The sequence below is a fragment of the Apteryx rowi genome, unplaced genomic scaffold (assembly GCF_003343035.1).
Source record: "Apteryx rowi isolate R43461 unplaced genomic scaffold, aptRow1 scaffold_136, whole genome shotgun sequence".
NCBI classification, from domain to species: domain Eukaryota; kingdom Metazoa; phylum Chordata; class Aves; order Apterygiformes; family Apterygidae; genus Apteryx; species Apteryx rowi.
In genome coordinates this window covers 295,297-310,117 of record NW_020447597.1, presented here as the reverse complement: position 1 = coordinate 310,117, position 14,821 = coordinate 295,297, and the positions used below count along the sequence as shown (strand labels likewise).

Sequence of the window (14,821 nt, the reverse complement as noted above, 5' to 3'; positions counted from 1 at the left end):
GCAGTTATGTAAAATGTATAATATGCTCAATGTATTCTCATAAGATCAGCAGGGTTCCTTCTCAAGCATTCGTCTGCCTTGAGCACACACACATTCTTATTTTAATTGCAGTATGTATATAATGGAAAGGTCCCTTTGAATCAGTTCTGCTACAGCTGTTGAGTATTATTCTTTCATTTAAAAAAAAGTTATAAGGCTCATTACTGAAAGAGTGAGAACTGTTCCATCTAAACGTATATGTATATTTATGATTCACAACACAAAAACAAAAAAGTAAAAAAAAAATTATGAACATTTATCAAAAAGTTTAACACTAAACACGCAAATTCCACTATTTGGATGACACTTCTACTTTGAGGTTTTATTATCTGCCACCATCACCGCTTCCTAATTTTTTCCCCCCCCTAAAAGTTCAGGCTCACTGCCTTGTGTCTCCTATCTTCTCCTTCAACAGTTTTAATCCGTACTCACACAGCACCTTATTTCTCACTGCTCCCAGTTAGGACTTGGTGAAGGGTGCAAGAGCAGGAAGAATGCCCAAAAGACGGGTTCTTTAAAGTACCTGATAATATAAACATATGCTTAAGGCTTTCCTAAGAAGCTTTCAGTAATCACACAAAGTAAAAAACAAAACAAAACAAAAAAACCACCATGGGAAACACTCGAAGAGAAGTAAAGCTGGAACAAAACCAGAAGTGAATAAAGTAAATGGCAGAGGACAGTATGAGTGAAGGCACAGGAACCATCAGGAGAAGCAAGCGGAAGACAAGTGCTTTACTTAGAAGTGAGATGGAAAACCAAGTAGAGGAAAGAAATGAGTTTAGGAAGAATGACTGGAAGACAAAGTCAGAAGACAAAAAGCAGAGGATAAGCTGTGCTGATCGTGGGCCTAAACAACTAGATCAGGAGTAAGCAAACGATAATTGATTAACAGTTGCTAATTAGGTGGTGTAGCTATAGAGCAATGAATTATAGTCAATTAAGTGTAAAAATCAAATAAGCAATAAGTCAATTAACTATGCAGGGAATCAATGATTAAGTAGTGGATAATTAATTATGTAGGAAATCAACAGAGCAATTAATTAGACAGCAATAAAATATGCAGAGAATGAAAGGAATAGTAATCAAGTATGCAGGTAAACAAACAACATGAATTTCAGCCAAAAACAATCTGGAAAATACTACTTTCTAAATATGCTTTGTGTCCATTCATTACCTCCAATTTGCCCGTATAAATTATGCTAAGCGTACGTTGAAATATACATTACCAGTTTCTTTTTTTAAACAAAAAATTGGCAAATTGGGCTATAACGTAAGTGAAGTCATTTCAAYGCTTTTTTCTCAGTTCTTCCAAAGAGTTTGAAGTACTTCTTAATTAGTCAAAAATATTTTCTTTTTACTGATCAAGAATTCAGCAAAGGGAAATTAAAAACTGGCTTACTCAAGGTCAAATACTTAGCTACAGACTAGGAAGCAGGCTCCCTTATTCACAGTCCCTCCCACAAAATCTGAGATATCATCTGCCTTGTTTTGATTGAGAGCTGGGGGGGGGGGGAAGAGGTGGGAGGAGAAGCACTCAAATTAGAAAAATCTATGAAATAAAAATTATTAAGGGAAACAATATAATATTATCATACATTCCAGAGTTAACTAACAATGTCATAAGCTTTCACTTAGTATAAAAGATAGCCTGTGTTTTTTTGTTTTGTTTTTTGAAAGTAAGTATTTCCATGAGAAACACTGAGCAAGGAAAAAAAAAGGGGGGGGAGCTTATCCATCTGCATTTATATGTCATATAAAGTCTTCTAAATTACCATTTCAGCACACTTTTTAACATAGGTAGTATTTTAAAACTTCTATAGCAGCTTTTGCAGCTCTGTAACAGTTCGAACTCCATAATTAAATGCAAAAAGTTAACCTGACACCTATCGGCCTGAGSAATAATGCAGCTGATAGTACAAATACCCTCCTGCTCAATGTTCCTAATATGCACAGTAATAAAGTTCAGAATATGAATAGCACCTTACTACAGTCTAAACTTACTAGACAGGTTTGGGAAGGAAAAAAAAAAAGCTGCTTGTCCCCACCAAATCCTTACTACAGAGAACTTTTTGCAGTTAAAAACTGTATACTTCATTCTCAGAATAGGACTTATTTTTTTTCTTGGGTTGGGTTTTATGGTGACAGTTAGGTATTTCTGCCCGTACAACAGACAAGTATACATTTTTTGTTTTTTCTCCTTCAGCATTAGCATTATGTTTGACAGATTTCCTCCCACCTTCAGCATCCTTTTAATATAATTTTTATTTGCAGTTCTGTAACTCTTTTGTCTCTCAAGTTATACTAGCCTTCGTTTCCAATTCTTTTGTTCAATTCCTATCACGCATTTTTTAATCATTTCCTTTCTTTCTCCAGTCTCTTTCATACTATCAGACTCTCTCCTCCCTCTCCCTGTTCCTCACTATGCGTTTCCAAGCTTTCAAAACAACTAGTCATATTAACTTATACTTGCATTTCCAGGCCATGTTTTTCCTGCAAGTAAAGTAACTTTGCTTCTCTCTATCAAGGCCTCCTTTGAACCCAACAGTATTCATTCTTAACTTAAATTATAATCTTAGCAAAGACAAAGGTAACTTCTAGTGTTCACAGAATTTAGACAGGTCAGATCTAAAGCTACCATGCTGTCTTCATTTATACATACACTGAATGGCTACCAAACACTGTCCTGTGGAATTCTGCCATAAGCAAGATTCAAGGCATTCCTGTCCTCAGATGAAGTGAGAAAATGCATCTTTATTTCCAGGGTTAACACCCTGGAACACCTAGTTACACCACAAAAAAACCTAACCATCTCTTCTCTAGGAATATTTATTGCTAGGTATTTTTTTTCCCTGTAAAGACACAACTTTAGCCACTGATCATCATTTTTTACTCCAGCCAGAAGATCTCCATATATTCAGTCACATATCGGGTTCCTCATATCCTTGACCCTAGTTTCCCTTTTCTTCTCTCTTCCTAGCTTCCTGTGTGTAAGAAAAGCAAGGTTTGTAAAAGAAAGGTCTTATTTTTGTTACTCTTAGTTTCTTTACTGAACCTGCGAGAAGTATTAGAAAAAACGCATGTATGTCTTCAGCTCAGAATCACCTCCCCAGGTCTCTTCTCCTTCTCCCAGTCCCACAGCACCGGCTTCTCCCCGTGCCTGGCTGCGTTTCCACTTTGTTGCAGGTCACTTAACTCCCTGCTCTGGTTCAGCCGGCAGCTCAGCGCGAGCTGACAGCGCTGCAGCAGGGAGGACCGGCCGCCCAGGCTCGCGGTCGCTCCGACCGAACAGGACCCTCTCACTTACTCCTTGCCTTTCAGGTTTTCAAACTCTCGAGTAAGTCATGTCCTAGCACACAGCACTCGTTGCATAATTCAAATAGGTGAAATGAAGTGCCTTTTTTTTTTCCTTTTCTTTTCCTTTTCCTTTTTTTAAAGGTTCTTTATATGAAAACACAATTATATGAAGGTTCCTCTCTCCTTCTGATGGGCATCCCAAGAGTATGTCCAGGAAATACTAGACTATAGTGAGTCAAGAATGAGATGAAAAACATCATTTTTTTAAATAAGATTTTAGTCAGTGATATTGATTATCAATATTTTTATCAGTATATTGTTTCTGATCTTTCTCCAACATGTATTACTGCCTCAGTCTGTGCTATTCTTGAATCTCCAAGACCATGCCTATAAAAATAGTTAAACTTGAGGACCAAGCGAAAACACATCCTACAGCTCCACCTAAATATATCTCAGCCCTGGACTATACTCAGAGATAACTGACTGCCTAAAATCCAGCACTCACTCAAAAATATTCCTGAAACAATTACTTTTTATTATAAAAAATAACCTCCCAATATCTCCAGCGTAACAGTATCTACAACCAGCCAACACAAACGTTACAATAAAATGCTCAGAAACAAAATGTAGCTTCATCTACCAGCAAAGCACAGCACTATATGGCTGGCCAACAAGCTCACTTGTCAAAAAAAGGCAGTGTACTACTTCTGTACTGGAGCTCTTCGCTATCTTGCCACTACTCTGCCTCATTCTCTGTGTTCCATCTTGAAATCTGCAATTATTTGATCACCGCACTCTTAAACACAAGCTGTCTTTATTCACAGTTAAGCTATCCATTAAAATAGGAAACATGACACTAATACATTAAGAAGAGAATTACTGAGAAAATAAAAGCATTCTTGTTCAAAGTCTCAAATGCAATAACAAACAACGCTTTCTGTTATATAAGGAGGTGGGCACAATTCTTCTAATAAAGGTATGGTTTTTATTAAAGAACTCTTTTTGCACAAATGCCGAGCATGTAAGAAATAAAACTGTCCAAGAACAACAAACAGCATATGACTGCACAAGACTTTTTTCATTAGGAGCTTCTTTAGGTAGAGGAAGAATTATTCAGCTTTGGGGACAAAAAATAATATGAGAACAGCATGCAACAAGACAACAATTTTGGTTTAATACAGGCAGAGTTATTTCTGAGTAAAAAAAAAAAATTGTGTTTGAACTGCACATAAGAGAATAAGCACATACAATACAAGGAATTAGGCTATTCTATAATAATGTCAAATACATTAACAATATTGTTCTTAAACATCAGATCTTATTCTTCTGTGTGTGTTAGAGACTATCTTTTCATAATCAATGCTATTTCAAATAAATTAAATTGTCAAAGATATGCTATCATGTATCTCTGATTTTTCTTGTTTCATTTAAGGGACACTGCTGCCAGGATGGTCTCTTTTTTTTTTCCCCTCCATTAAATCTACTTTAATCTGTTTCTTAAAGAAGTAAAAATATATATTTTTTAAATATTGTGAAATGTGATTACACATTCTTAATATTTTCAGGCATTCAGTACTATTTCATAATCTCAGTAAAATATAAATAACTATCAATGGCATTTTTATATCTTCTAAAGAAGGAACTTCAAATGAATCTAAGTTTTGATTACATATGCTTTAACATCAAAAGAATATATTTAGCCAAAGATTTGCTTGGCAGGACTCCTCTTCCACCTCATAACATTTTAGTTATCATTTTAATATAAGATGTTGGTATAAACTAATTTTATTTTTCTTCATTTGATAAAGAAAAAAATATATTTGTTTCCTAACAACTATTTTCTCCAATTTGCTTCATCAAGAAATTATTGTGTGGGATTATGGCATATCTGCACTGCACAATCAAAAATACTGTCCTCCCTAAGGATTTAAAACCACATATACAAAACTCTCATTATTTGATACCACTAGAGCAGCAATATCCCAAGAACTCCTGTTAACGGCTCACTGCAACTAGCTTCATCAGTGTTTCAAAACTCTGACAAGTAACTCCACTAATATATATCTACTATACTATACTACTTGATATACACCTAAAGGAACATTGCAAGTTGAGAAAAAACATAGAGGATAAATGGGCTTCATCCTAACCAAAATTTAAAGGATCATGGAAAAGTTTTTAAGTTAAAGACTGAAGGGCAGCTGACAAGAGCAAAAGGCCACAAAGATCAAGGTGCCTCACCTTGCGGTGGTAAAATCTTGAACACTATTTTCAAATGAACCCTAAGAACAGAACTTTAACAGGAAACAGAAAAGGACAGTTGGAATAAATTGTTGGTTTTGTTTTCCATTTCTTTGCAGTTGCTTTAAATGAAGCATCTACATGCTTCTGCACTAAGGCAAGAACCTAATTCTAGGGCAGAACCAGGATGCCTAGCTGTGAACACGGATACTGACATAACGTATTTTTCAGAAACTAGGTTGAAGGCGTAACACCGGCGGGACACTACAACCTCAAAATATAAAGTACACAAGAAAGAAAGTAGGCTGCACTGCTTGTGAAGTGATGCTGTCTGTTAAAGGGAGCTCAGAACCAAACCTGATCATCAGGCTACTTCGACAAGTAACAAAAACTCTAAGGACTGAAAATCTTGTATAGAATCTTGCATTGTCCAGAAAAGCTCATTGTTAGCACTGAACTATCAACTGCTTGACCACCACGGTAAGAGCGACTGCGACACACACAGGGAGATAAAAGAGGTGACAAAGACAGAAGCAATAATAACAGTAGGCTTCAATTACCCTTATGTAGAGTGGTTAAATGTCAGGTCAGGACAGGAGGCTAAGATTAAATGTTTGGACACCATTAATGACTGCTTCACTGAGCAACCCATCAGGGAAACCACACGAGGAGAAAAAGTTCCTGACTTTATCTAGAGTAAAATACAGGACCTCATTCAAAGCGATACTACTAGAGAATTACTCTGTAACTGTGATTAAAGAAGTACTCAGAAATCTTTTACAAGAGCAAYAAAAAGTCAAATGTTTGTGTTTAACTTCAGCAATGTGAACTGAATAAAGACTAAAAGCATCTTAAAGAGGGGGGCGGGGGGGGGCTAAAAATATTCCAAAAATAGCTGAATACTTGAAAGCAGCAGGAAGACAAAAAGCATCATATTTGATGCTAATGAATAAAGAAGATTTTAGAAAGGCCCGGGGGGGGGGGGGGAAGCAGAGCTAAATAGCTAGAAAAGAAAGCTTTGTAGAAGAAAATATCTTCCTAAAAGTTAAAGTTCTGCGAAATGAGAAAAATAGAAAAGACTGTAAATTGTGACATATTAAATGCCAAAACACAGTGAGGCCAGTCAGCATAGATATTTTGGGGAATTTGAAAAAAAAAGAAAAATACAGAATCTAGTAATTTTTTTTAACCACCTCAACAGTATGAGGCCTGCTGAGAGCCTGTGACTTCAAAAGTCATCTAGGTATGAAAGGAAAGAGAAGACAAATCAAAGAATCTGTTAGACAAACTCTCAGAACCATTAAGTAGAAAGACACCACCCAGGGCACAGCAAGCCCATAAGCTGCAACTTATCCAAGGCCCAGCAGAGTGTTCTAGACAAACATCTCTGCATACTTGCCCTCTTCTCACACTTTTCCATAGACATCCATTACGACCCAGTGAGAGACAAGATGTGTCAAACTGTYTCCTTCGTAAGGGGATGATTAGCTGATCATAGTAGTATGTTTAGCCTTAAAAATCCATTAAATCATATTTTATCCTGTGACATCCCAGAGCTACTTACACTGTACGCTAACAGAAGAAATGCCCCATCTTCCAACCTTGTAAACGCGTCACAAAATTAACATCCAGAACATGGAATTCCCAAGGTTTAGACATTCTTTAAGTCACAACTACAGAACCATATGTCATAGATTTTAACACAGTTCAGCTGCTATAGCATTCAAATACTGTATTTCACCAACGTAACACAGTACCTCCGAAAATCTCCAAATACTTGATGTAAAGACATCATTATCTCCAATGCAACAGGAGAAAAGAGGAGTAGTAAAGGTCTAGAGTTGTTCCTTCTGGTAGATGTAGCAGTTTTAGCAGATTAACTTGAGTTACTGAAAGACTGAGTAGTCAGAGATACACCGACTTCCTTTAGAGCTGTCTAAGGCACTACCAGCAGCCAGAACCTGCCTCTAACCACATGATGAAACAGCAGTCCCAGCAGGAAAAGGGCAAAAAGCCTCTTACCTCTCTGTTCTTAGTCTGAAAAATGCCCCCAGACTCACAGCATCACCATATGCGTTCTCTTTAACTAGCATGCCTGTTACTAGATTTGTCAAAAGAGGCATCTTACCAGAATTAAAAATTACTGAAATTTAACTAATGAAGTCAGATGAAATATATATATATATAGATAGATATACACACATTTTTACACACACTAGTTGTAAAACTACTCCTTGTAGTAGTTACATAAAACTCTGCAAAATGAGACACTGCCTAAATGCATTTACATTGCCTAGACTATAAAAAAGTCAGAATCGGTTTAAAAAGGACGTGCTAGTAACTAGTTTAGACCAATCACAAAGCTTTCTTCATAAGTGATTTCAAATGAAACACATGACAAAAGAAGGAAATTAACTAATCTGTGGCAGTTCAGAATAATCAATTTACCTCAAAGAACTATAACAGGGTTACTTTTTAGCATAAGATGGTTAATTACTATTACTGCAACATTGTTTCAGGAACTTCCAGTACTACAACTATATATTACTACATCAAAAATACATTAGTATATAAATATCAACAATATAAACAAGATGGCTTTTTCAACGTTAGAAAACAATGTGTTAATATATAGTCTGTAGCAATACGGTAAGTTTATAAGAAGACGTGAAGTCTTTTATATGTTCCAAGAGAGTCCTCTTGTGGCTAAACACAGCACTGCAGAAGTCACCAAAAATACAATATTGTAGTATCATATCCTAAACTATACTACTACAGGAGGCACTGAAAACACTTGGACCCTCACAAAGAATAAGCAAGAACTATGTAATCGGGTATCAGCTCCAGGATATACTGGTTAAAATGCTCTGAATCTCATTTTTTTGGAAAGACACACAACAGAAATGCTTCTGAAGTCAGATATAGAGTTCAGCAGTTGCAACAACAAACATATTGACCGCTCAGGAAATTTCTGTGTTCAACTACTCTTAGCATATTATTTTTATTAAGACCAACGTGCTTGTGTAAACTAGGATTTTTTTTTTCTTTGATTCTTAGGGAATTTTATATTCTCTGATTCCATTTTAGATGAGAAATTAAGTAGCTGTGGTATGTTTTTATAATAGTACTTACATAACACTTGCTAGATATTCTGCTATTTATATAAAAGCTATTTTCCTGATAAGGCTGTTCTCTCGTGGGTTTGAAATCCTGTTTGAGCAGTAAACTAAACGTCTGTAAGTGCTCCACAGGATAGCTGGGGATAACCCGGGACCCCCAATATGGATTTAAAAAAAATCATTTTGGGGATTAATAACCAAAGAGCCGAACTGCTGCACACCGGGTAATTAGGCGGCACCAAGCAGTTGCAGCATCGCTTCACAACTCGCCCACAAGGGAGGCCGAGCAGGGCAGAGCGCCCGCGCGCACCCTCCAGGCGCGCATCAGGCCTGCGCGCTCTCACTTAACGTTTGCAACCGCCACGCGCGCGGGGCCGCGARGGCAGCGCCCGGCTCTAACGCCGAGCACGCAGGGGGGCAGCGCGGGGGGAGGGAGAGGGGGGGAAAGCACCTCTTCCCCCCCGCCCGGGGCCCGCCCCCGGGGGAACTACTTCGCCTGCGGAAGGAGCGTCACGACACGCGCCCGCCGGAACTACTTCCCCCTCCCTCCCTCCCGTCGCCCCTTGTCCTCCCGCGAGCGGATCCCTGCGCGCGCTGCCTGCCTGCCCTTCCTCCCCCCGCCCCCCACCACCACCGCCGCCCGCCGTTTCCAGCCGGCCCCGCTCACCTGCAGCCGCAGCCTCCATAGCCGCAGCGGGGAAAGGGGCGCGGGGCGCAGGGGGCAGAGTGACGCAAAGCCAAACGTTGAGGCTTAAAAAAAACCGAAAAAAACCCAAAACACAAAAACAGAGCAAAATCACTTTCGCGCCAGCGGGCCGGGCCTCATGCCTGTCGCACCGAGGCCCCGCGGCCTTTCCCTCTTTAAAAAAAAAAAAAAGAAAATATTTTTTTAATAGATTAGGGTGATACGGGGTAAAGCTAGCCGGTCGACGGATTATGGCGAATCTGCCGCGTCCGACACGGCGGCTTCTTCCTCAGCGACGTCGCGCAGAGAGCGCGAGGGCAGGGAAGGGAGGGGGGAGAGGGCGGGGCGCGAGGGCAGGGAGGGGGCGCACGCGCCGCCCAACGGCTGATCCGCGGCCGTTGGGCGGTGCCTGCGCGCCGCGTCCTCCCCCCGCCCCGCCCCGCACGGTGCCCGGCCGCGGCGAGGGTCAGTCCGCCGGCGGGGGACGAAGTAAAGCGGGGAAAAGGACCGAGCTCGCATGGATAGAGCCCTTGGGTACTCAAGCCCTTTTAATTCACCGTGAAGGATTTCCGAAGTGCGTATCTATCTTAAATGAATCACGTGTGTCTGCACTAAGAGGACTTCTTTGCAGCAAGCAGTAGTGTTAGCCACACAGACCCAGGAATTGGTTAACAAATCACGGTTATAAGAGCAAGTCCTTATATCTTCTGCGGTATGTTTTAAATCCTTCGGGAAGGAGAGGGGGGAGGGAAGACAACGGCACAGTGTGTGACCTGTCTCCCCCAATCCTTGAAGATCACATACTTAAGAGTTACCAATTTACTTCCAAAGCAGTGAAAAAACAGCAATTTATAAAAACATGTTTGACAGCTGGAAAGTCATTGATTGCTAATACATGTCTCAAAATACTTACTGCAAGATATTTAGGTAAGTTTGGAGAAAATAATTTCCACAGTATTAACAAGGCTAAAAATAAACATGGATGATGTGGAGTTCACACAGTTATTTAGCCTGGTGTCTACGACCAGGCCTGATTTAGAAGCTTCTTTTCCTAGCCACTGAGTGCAGTTCAGAGGTTTTATATTTGCCTTGGAGAGCCATATTTATGAATGGTTTGGTGAATCACATACAGTAATTTTTGGATTCAACTAAAAGCTGTGAATTCAAGCATTATTTTTAGCTTGTTATTCTTAATAGGAGCCTGAACACAGATACTTTTCATGACACAATGCAACTAGTTACATTAGAGTATTCATAAACACCCACTTCTGCCTCATGTCCTTCTGGTTTGTTGCTTTTCCGTTTTGTTTCCACACTAACAATCACTGAATATCAGTTTTATCACTKTCACTCTTAGTCATCGTGTTGTACACATTTGCTATTAATGAATTTAGTACAGAATTCTATAGTTTGTCACCGTAGTTAATTTCAGAACAAATGACTGCATGGAAATTGAATTATCCTTCCTAGACATTAATGGTATTAAATTATCTATTTGAATTGTTTGTCATACTGCAAGTGAATATATTTAATTAAGCATTAAGAGCAAAACTTGTGAAAACAAGAATTCATTTCAGTATTAACTACAGTAATAAACCTAAATAATTTCTTGTCATAAGAGCAATGATGCATATATATTTCATTTACTGAGAAGTCACTTTTAAAAATATTTTTTAAATATTAAATATCACAGCTTATACTCCATCATGGAGAGTAAAATCAAGTTGCAGGCAAATGCCACAAAATCTATATACTTCTTAGTTCAACAAAGGAGCTTTTAATGAGCATTTGGACACACAAAATGGTAGACCATTCCTCCTCCCAGCATCTAGAAAACAACTATCTGATGCAAAGTCTACAGCTTCTAAAAAAATGCCCCCAGAGCCTCAAATCAGATTCACAATTCTGGGACTGAGTCACCTCTGCCATCCACTTGGGCATTTTGTGATCACTTCTACTATACTCCACCATAACATTAAAAAGTCTTGGTTGTAAGGGCAATGTTAGTGCTCTTTGTGCTTGGTAGCACCCTCCCCACCACCACATCTCAAATATGCTAGGGACAGTGTTTGCAATTTACTGTCCCTTTTGTATTCCCTTTTTCTAACCTTCTCTGCTGGATACTTGAAGAATTAAGATCTTTATCCAAACAGACAACTTTAATTTTTTACCCTCTTCTTCATTATGTAAGAGCCATTTGGCCTGGGCAGCAAAATCCCTCACATATAAAGGGTCATTTAAGCAAATGGCCTTAAACGGGGTACAAAATGTGGCAGAGGACAAACTACAACTCTGAGCCAGAAGGAAGAAGAGTCCCTATTATGTACGTCACTGGGACCTATGGGAACCATGACAGACCAGCAACAGTCAAAGATGCAGCAGGGGTGGAGGTGCAGAGATTTGTAACAGAAACATTAAGATTGGTATGAATGGAAGCGTAAGTGTATGCCTGTGTCTGTTAGCAGCAGAAGGAACCAAAGAACGGCACGTGATGCTGGCATCTAGATCAGCAGGTCACTAATACCACAGCACAACTACATGTTGTTTCTCAAGACACCCAGATCAAGAAAATCAATGGGAGACAACACCCAAAAAAGACAAAAGGGAGTAAGTCAGTGTCACCAAATGACTCACGGGGGTAGGACAAGACAAACAGGTAAAAGATCAAAATCACCATCAACTCCTAAACAGTACAAAAGGCACATCCAAACAACAGCGAGTTTGCCAATCAAGGAAAACCCAGGAGACATGACAAGGGCTCAGTGGCCTGTGTCCCTTGTCCTCCAAGTCACCACAAGTAATTCAGGTCAGACTACCTGAACAAACATCTTGGTGCTTCTCCTTTCTGGCCTCACATTGTTCTTTGTTGCACTGCTTGCGACATTAACAGTCTTACACTGAGCTTTGCTACATTAGTTGCTACAGGTGAAGATATGAAAGGACAGAGTAGGGGTGCTGCTGAGGAGGGCATGGCCAGAGCCAGACTGACTCTTCCACCCTAACAGAAAGAAAGGTATGAAGACAGAAGTTGTACCCTACCAATGTTCATCCTACCAATTTACCTCTCACTTAGCATGGCTTCCATGAAAGAGGATAATACAGAAACATGTTTATTAGCTGTGTTAGGGACCCAAATACATGGCAGGAGAGAAGGAAAGGAAAAGACAACCGTTTCAGAGGCCATGGTGGCACTCCTCTGCTAATTTATCACCTCTGATGTGAATGATTGGGCAACACCACAGCAAACTCATGAACATTCTTACCTGATGAGAAGCAATAATTATGATTCTGCCTTTGCTCTTTAGCTTGCTGCCCTAATTAGCCATCTTCACCTTCTGGACTCCCACTTCCAGTATATCTTTTTTTGTCCCTCTTTGCATCTCTGCTCACTACTGTATCTATCAGCTTCTGGACAGTGTTTTCTACTACAAACAATAAAGATCAAAGCACTTGCGTGCTCAGGCACTCAGCTCCCAAGACAGGAAAGGCTTGTGCTCTTTTTAGGGCATAAATAATCTTCATCCTTACGTGGCACTGAAAGAACTTCTCTGGTTCTTGAGTCACTGAGCCTCACTACAGCAACTGTGATGGATTTTCCCACCAAGAAAAGTTCATGTCCTAAATCCTTCACACAGTTAGAGCCACTGGTTGGGCATCAATACTACACAAGGTTTATCACTTGTTAAGTTCTCCTTTGTGCAATCACAACCCCATGTAAAAGGCAAAATTAACAGACCCCCCCCCCCTTTAAAAAAAAAAAACAAAGATGAAAGGGAAGGGAAAAAATCAGAGCTAGAATCTCTGAGTTTTGGTGTCAGGCCTAGTCAAGGTGGTCTGGAAACTATGACTGTCAGAGGTCGGGGGAAAGGAGAAAGGATATTAGTGCTGGGGTCTCTGAATAATGGTGCTTGGCCAGATTAAAGCAAACAAAATCCTTTCAACTCCCAACCACAATTTCCTTAGCTTTAACAAAAATACCCTCAAGTTCTTCCAGAAATTCCAACATGTGCCATCTTATTAAAAAAACATAGTTCATCACCAGAATGAGTTCAGATCCACCACACAYGACAGCTGATCCCAACAGTATAACCAGCATCAATTGTAGATGACCCCTCAAAACGGACAACAACAGAAGATGCCAAGAGGCAACTGAGTTTCACTGACATCTTCTGAAAACAGAAGAGTAATGGTATTTATGAAGCCTGAATCAAGCCCCTCAAGGCAGTATGGTCTTTACACACTCACCCCTTCTCCCACCTCATGAAGAAACCTAATCCTGTTCTGTTTATTCACCTCATCTCATTCTGTCCTAATTCCCGTATTTACTAAACTCTACGCACTCCTTCCTAGTCTCCCCTGCGTATCTCCTTGTCTGAGCTCTTCTGCCTACCTTCCAGCTCTCAGTTCCTGCTCACACCAATGCTTGTCAAACAGCTACCAATCCCTCCCTTCAGTCCACTCAATGATTCCTTGCTATAGCCTCCATATCTGGCCAGTACCAGTTGATTTCCCCTTCCATTTCCTTTAAACAACTCTCCCAAAAATCAAAAAATGAAAAAAACCTACAAAACTGGAATGCTACAGAGTGTGAAGTTCATGTACAAAGCAAGTTAAGCATTGCACAAAGCTTCAGCCTGCTTCTGGACCCGCAATTTATAGAGAGTGCAGATGCCTTTGCTGAGAGCACAGCAGATACAAACTCCTCCCTTCCCAGGTACATGGCTTGGCTTTATTAAAACCCACATGGCTTTTATTTTATAAATAGGAAAAGCACTTTACTGGAAAGTGTTTCCACATATGTAAAACCAGAATGCAGCTTGCCTTGGTGTTCAAATCTTTAGTTCTGTGGGTCCACTCTTTTGACTTCAATAAAAAGTTCCATCAGTTTGATCATCTGCTCTGTGGCTCAAGTGAGTCCACCACTACATAGGTTTAAAAGGAATTTTCAGAGGCTCAGCACTTGCTTGACTTTCACTTTTATCTTCCAATTAATTAGAAAGGGAAAACAACTCAGGCTGATCATACTCATTTTTGGAAGTCCCATCTGAAAATTTAAGGAGTTTAGCACTTGGAAATTATAGGAGATTGTTTTGCAACTAGTTCTATGCTTAGAAAAAAGTTATTGTTTTATTGTAAATGCCTATTTTTCTCCATAGTATCTATTTGGAGTAACTGTATATAATTTTATTTTTATGAGTTATGTTTAATGTGGAGTTCTGTATTTAGTACTGTATAATTGCTGTTTTCTTGTTACAGAACATTAACTTTATGCTTCCAACGACATCTTTATAATGGAAATGCTAATAAAAATGTGGCACTGCAAGCTGCACATTTACAAAGCTCTCCAGAGCTTAATATAAGGCTTATCATAATTCTTGCCATCTCAGGATTGTATAGTCTAGTGACACTGATTATGCTGCACTGTTAATTTAAGAATTAT

General features: G+C 39.5%; 1 protein-coding gene across 9 annotated transcripts in view; it reads right to left on the bottom strand.

Annotated features, from left to right (window-relative positions):
• ZFAT (zinc finger and AT-hook domain containing) overlaps window positions 1-14,821 on the bottom strand; it is a 138,422-nt gene that overhangs the window by 84,630 nt on the left and 38,971 nt on the right. For 2 of the 9 annotated variants that reach the window (XM_026057091.1, XM_026057092.1), the window contains exon 1: window positions 9,364-9,680. The exons of 5 other annotated variants lie outside the window; for them this stretch is intronic. In XM_026057091.1, the coding sequence (XP_025912876.1) occupies window positions 9,364-9,382 (19 nt within the window). In that variant the 5' untranslated portion in view covers window positions 9,383-9,680. Of the gene's footprint in view, window positions 1-9,363; window positions 9,682-14,821 lie in introns of those variants that run through there. 2 more of the 9 variants (XM_026057093.1, XM_026057083.1) reach the window with 2 other exon arrangements.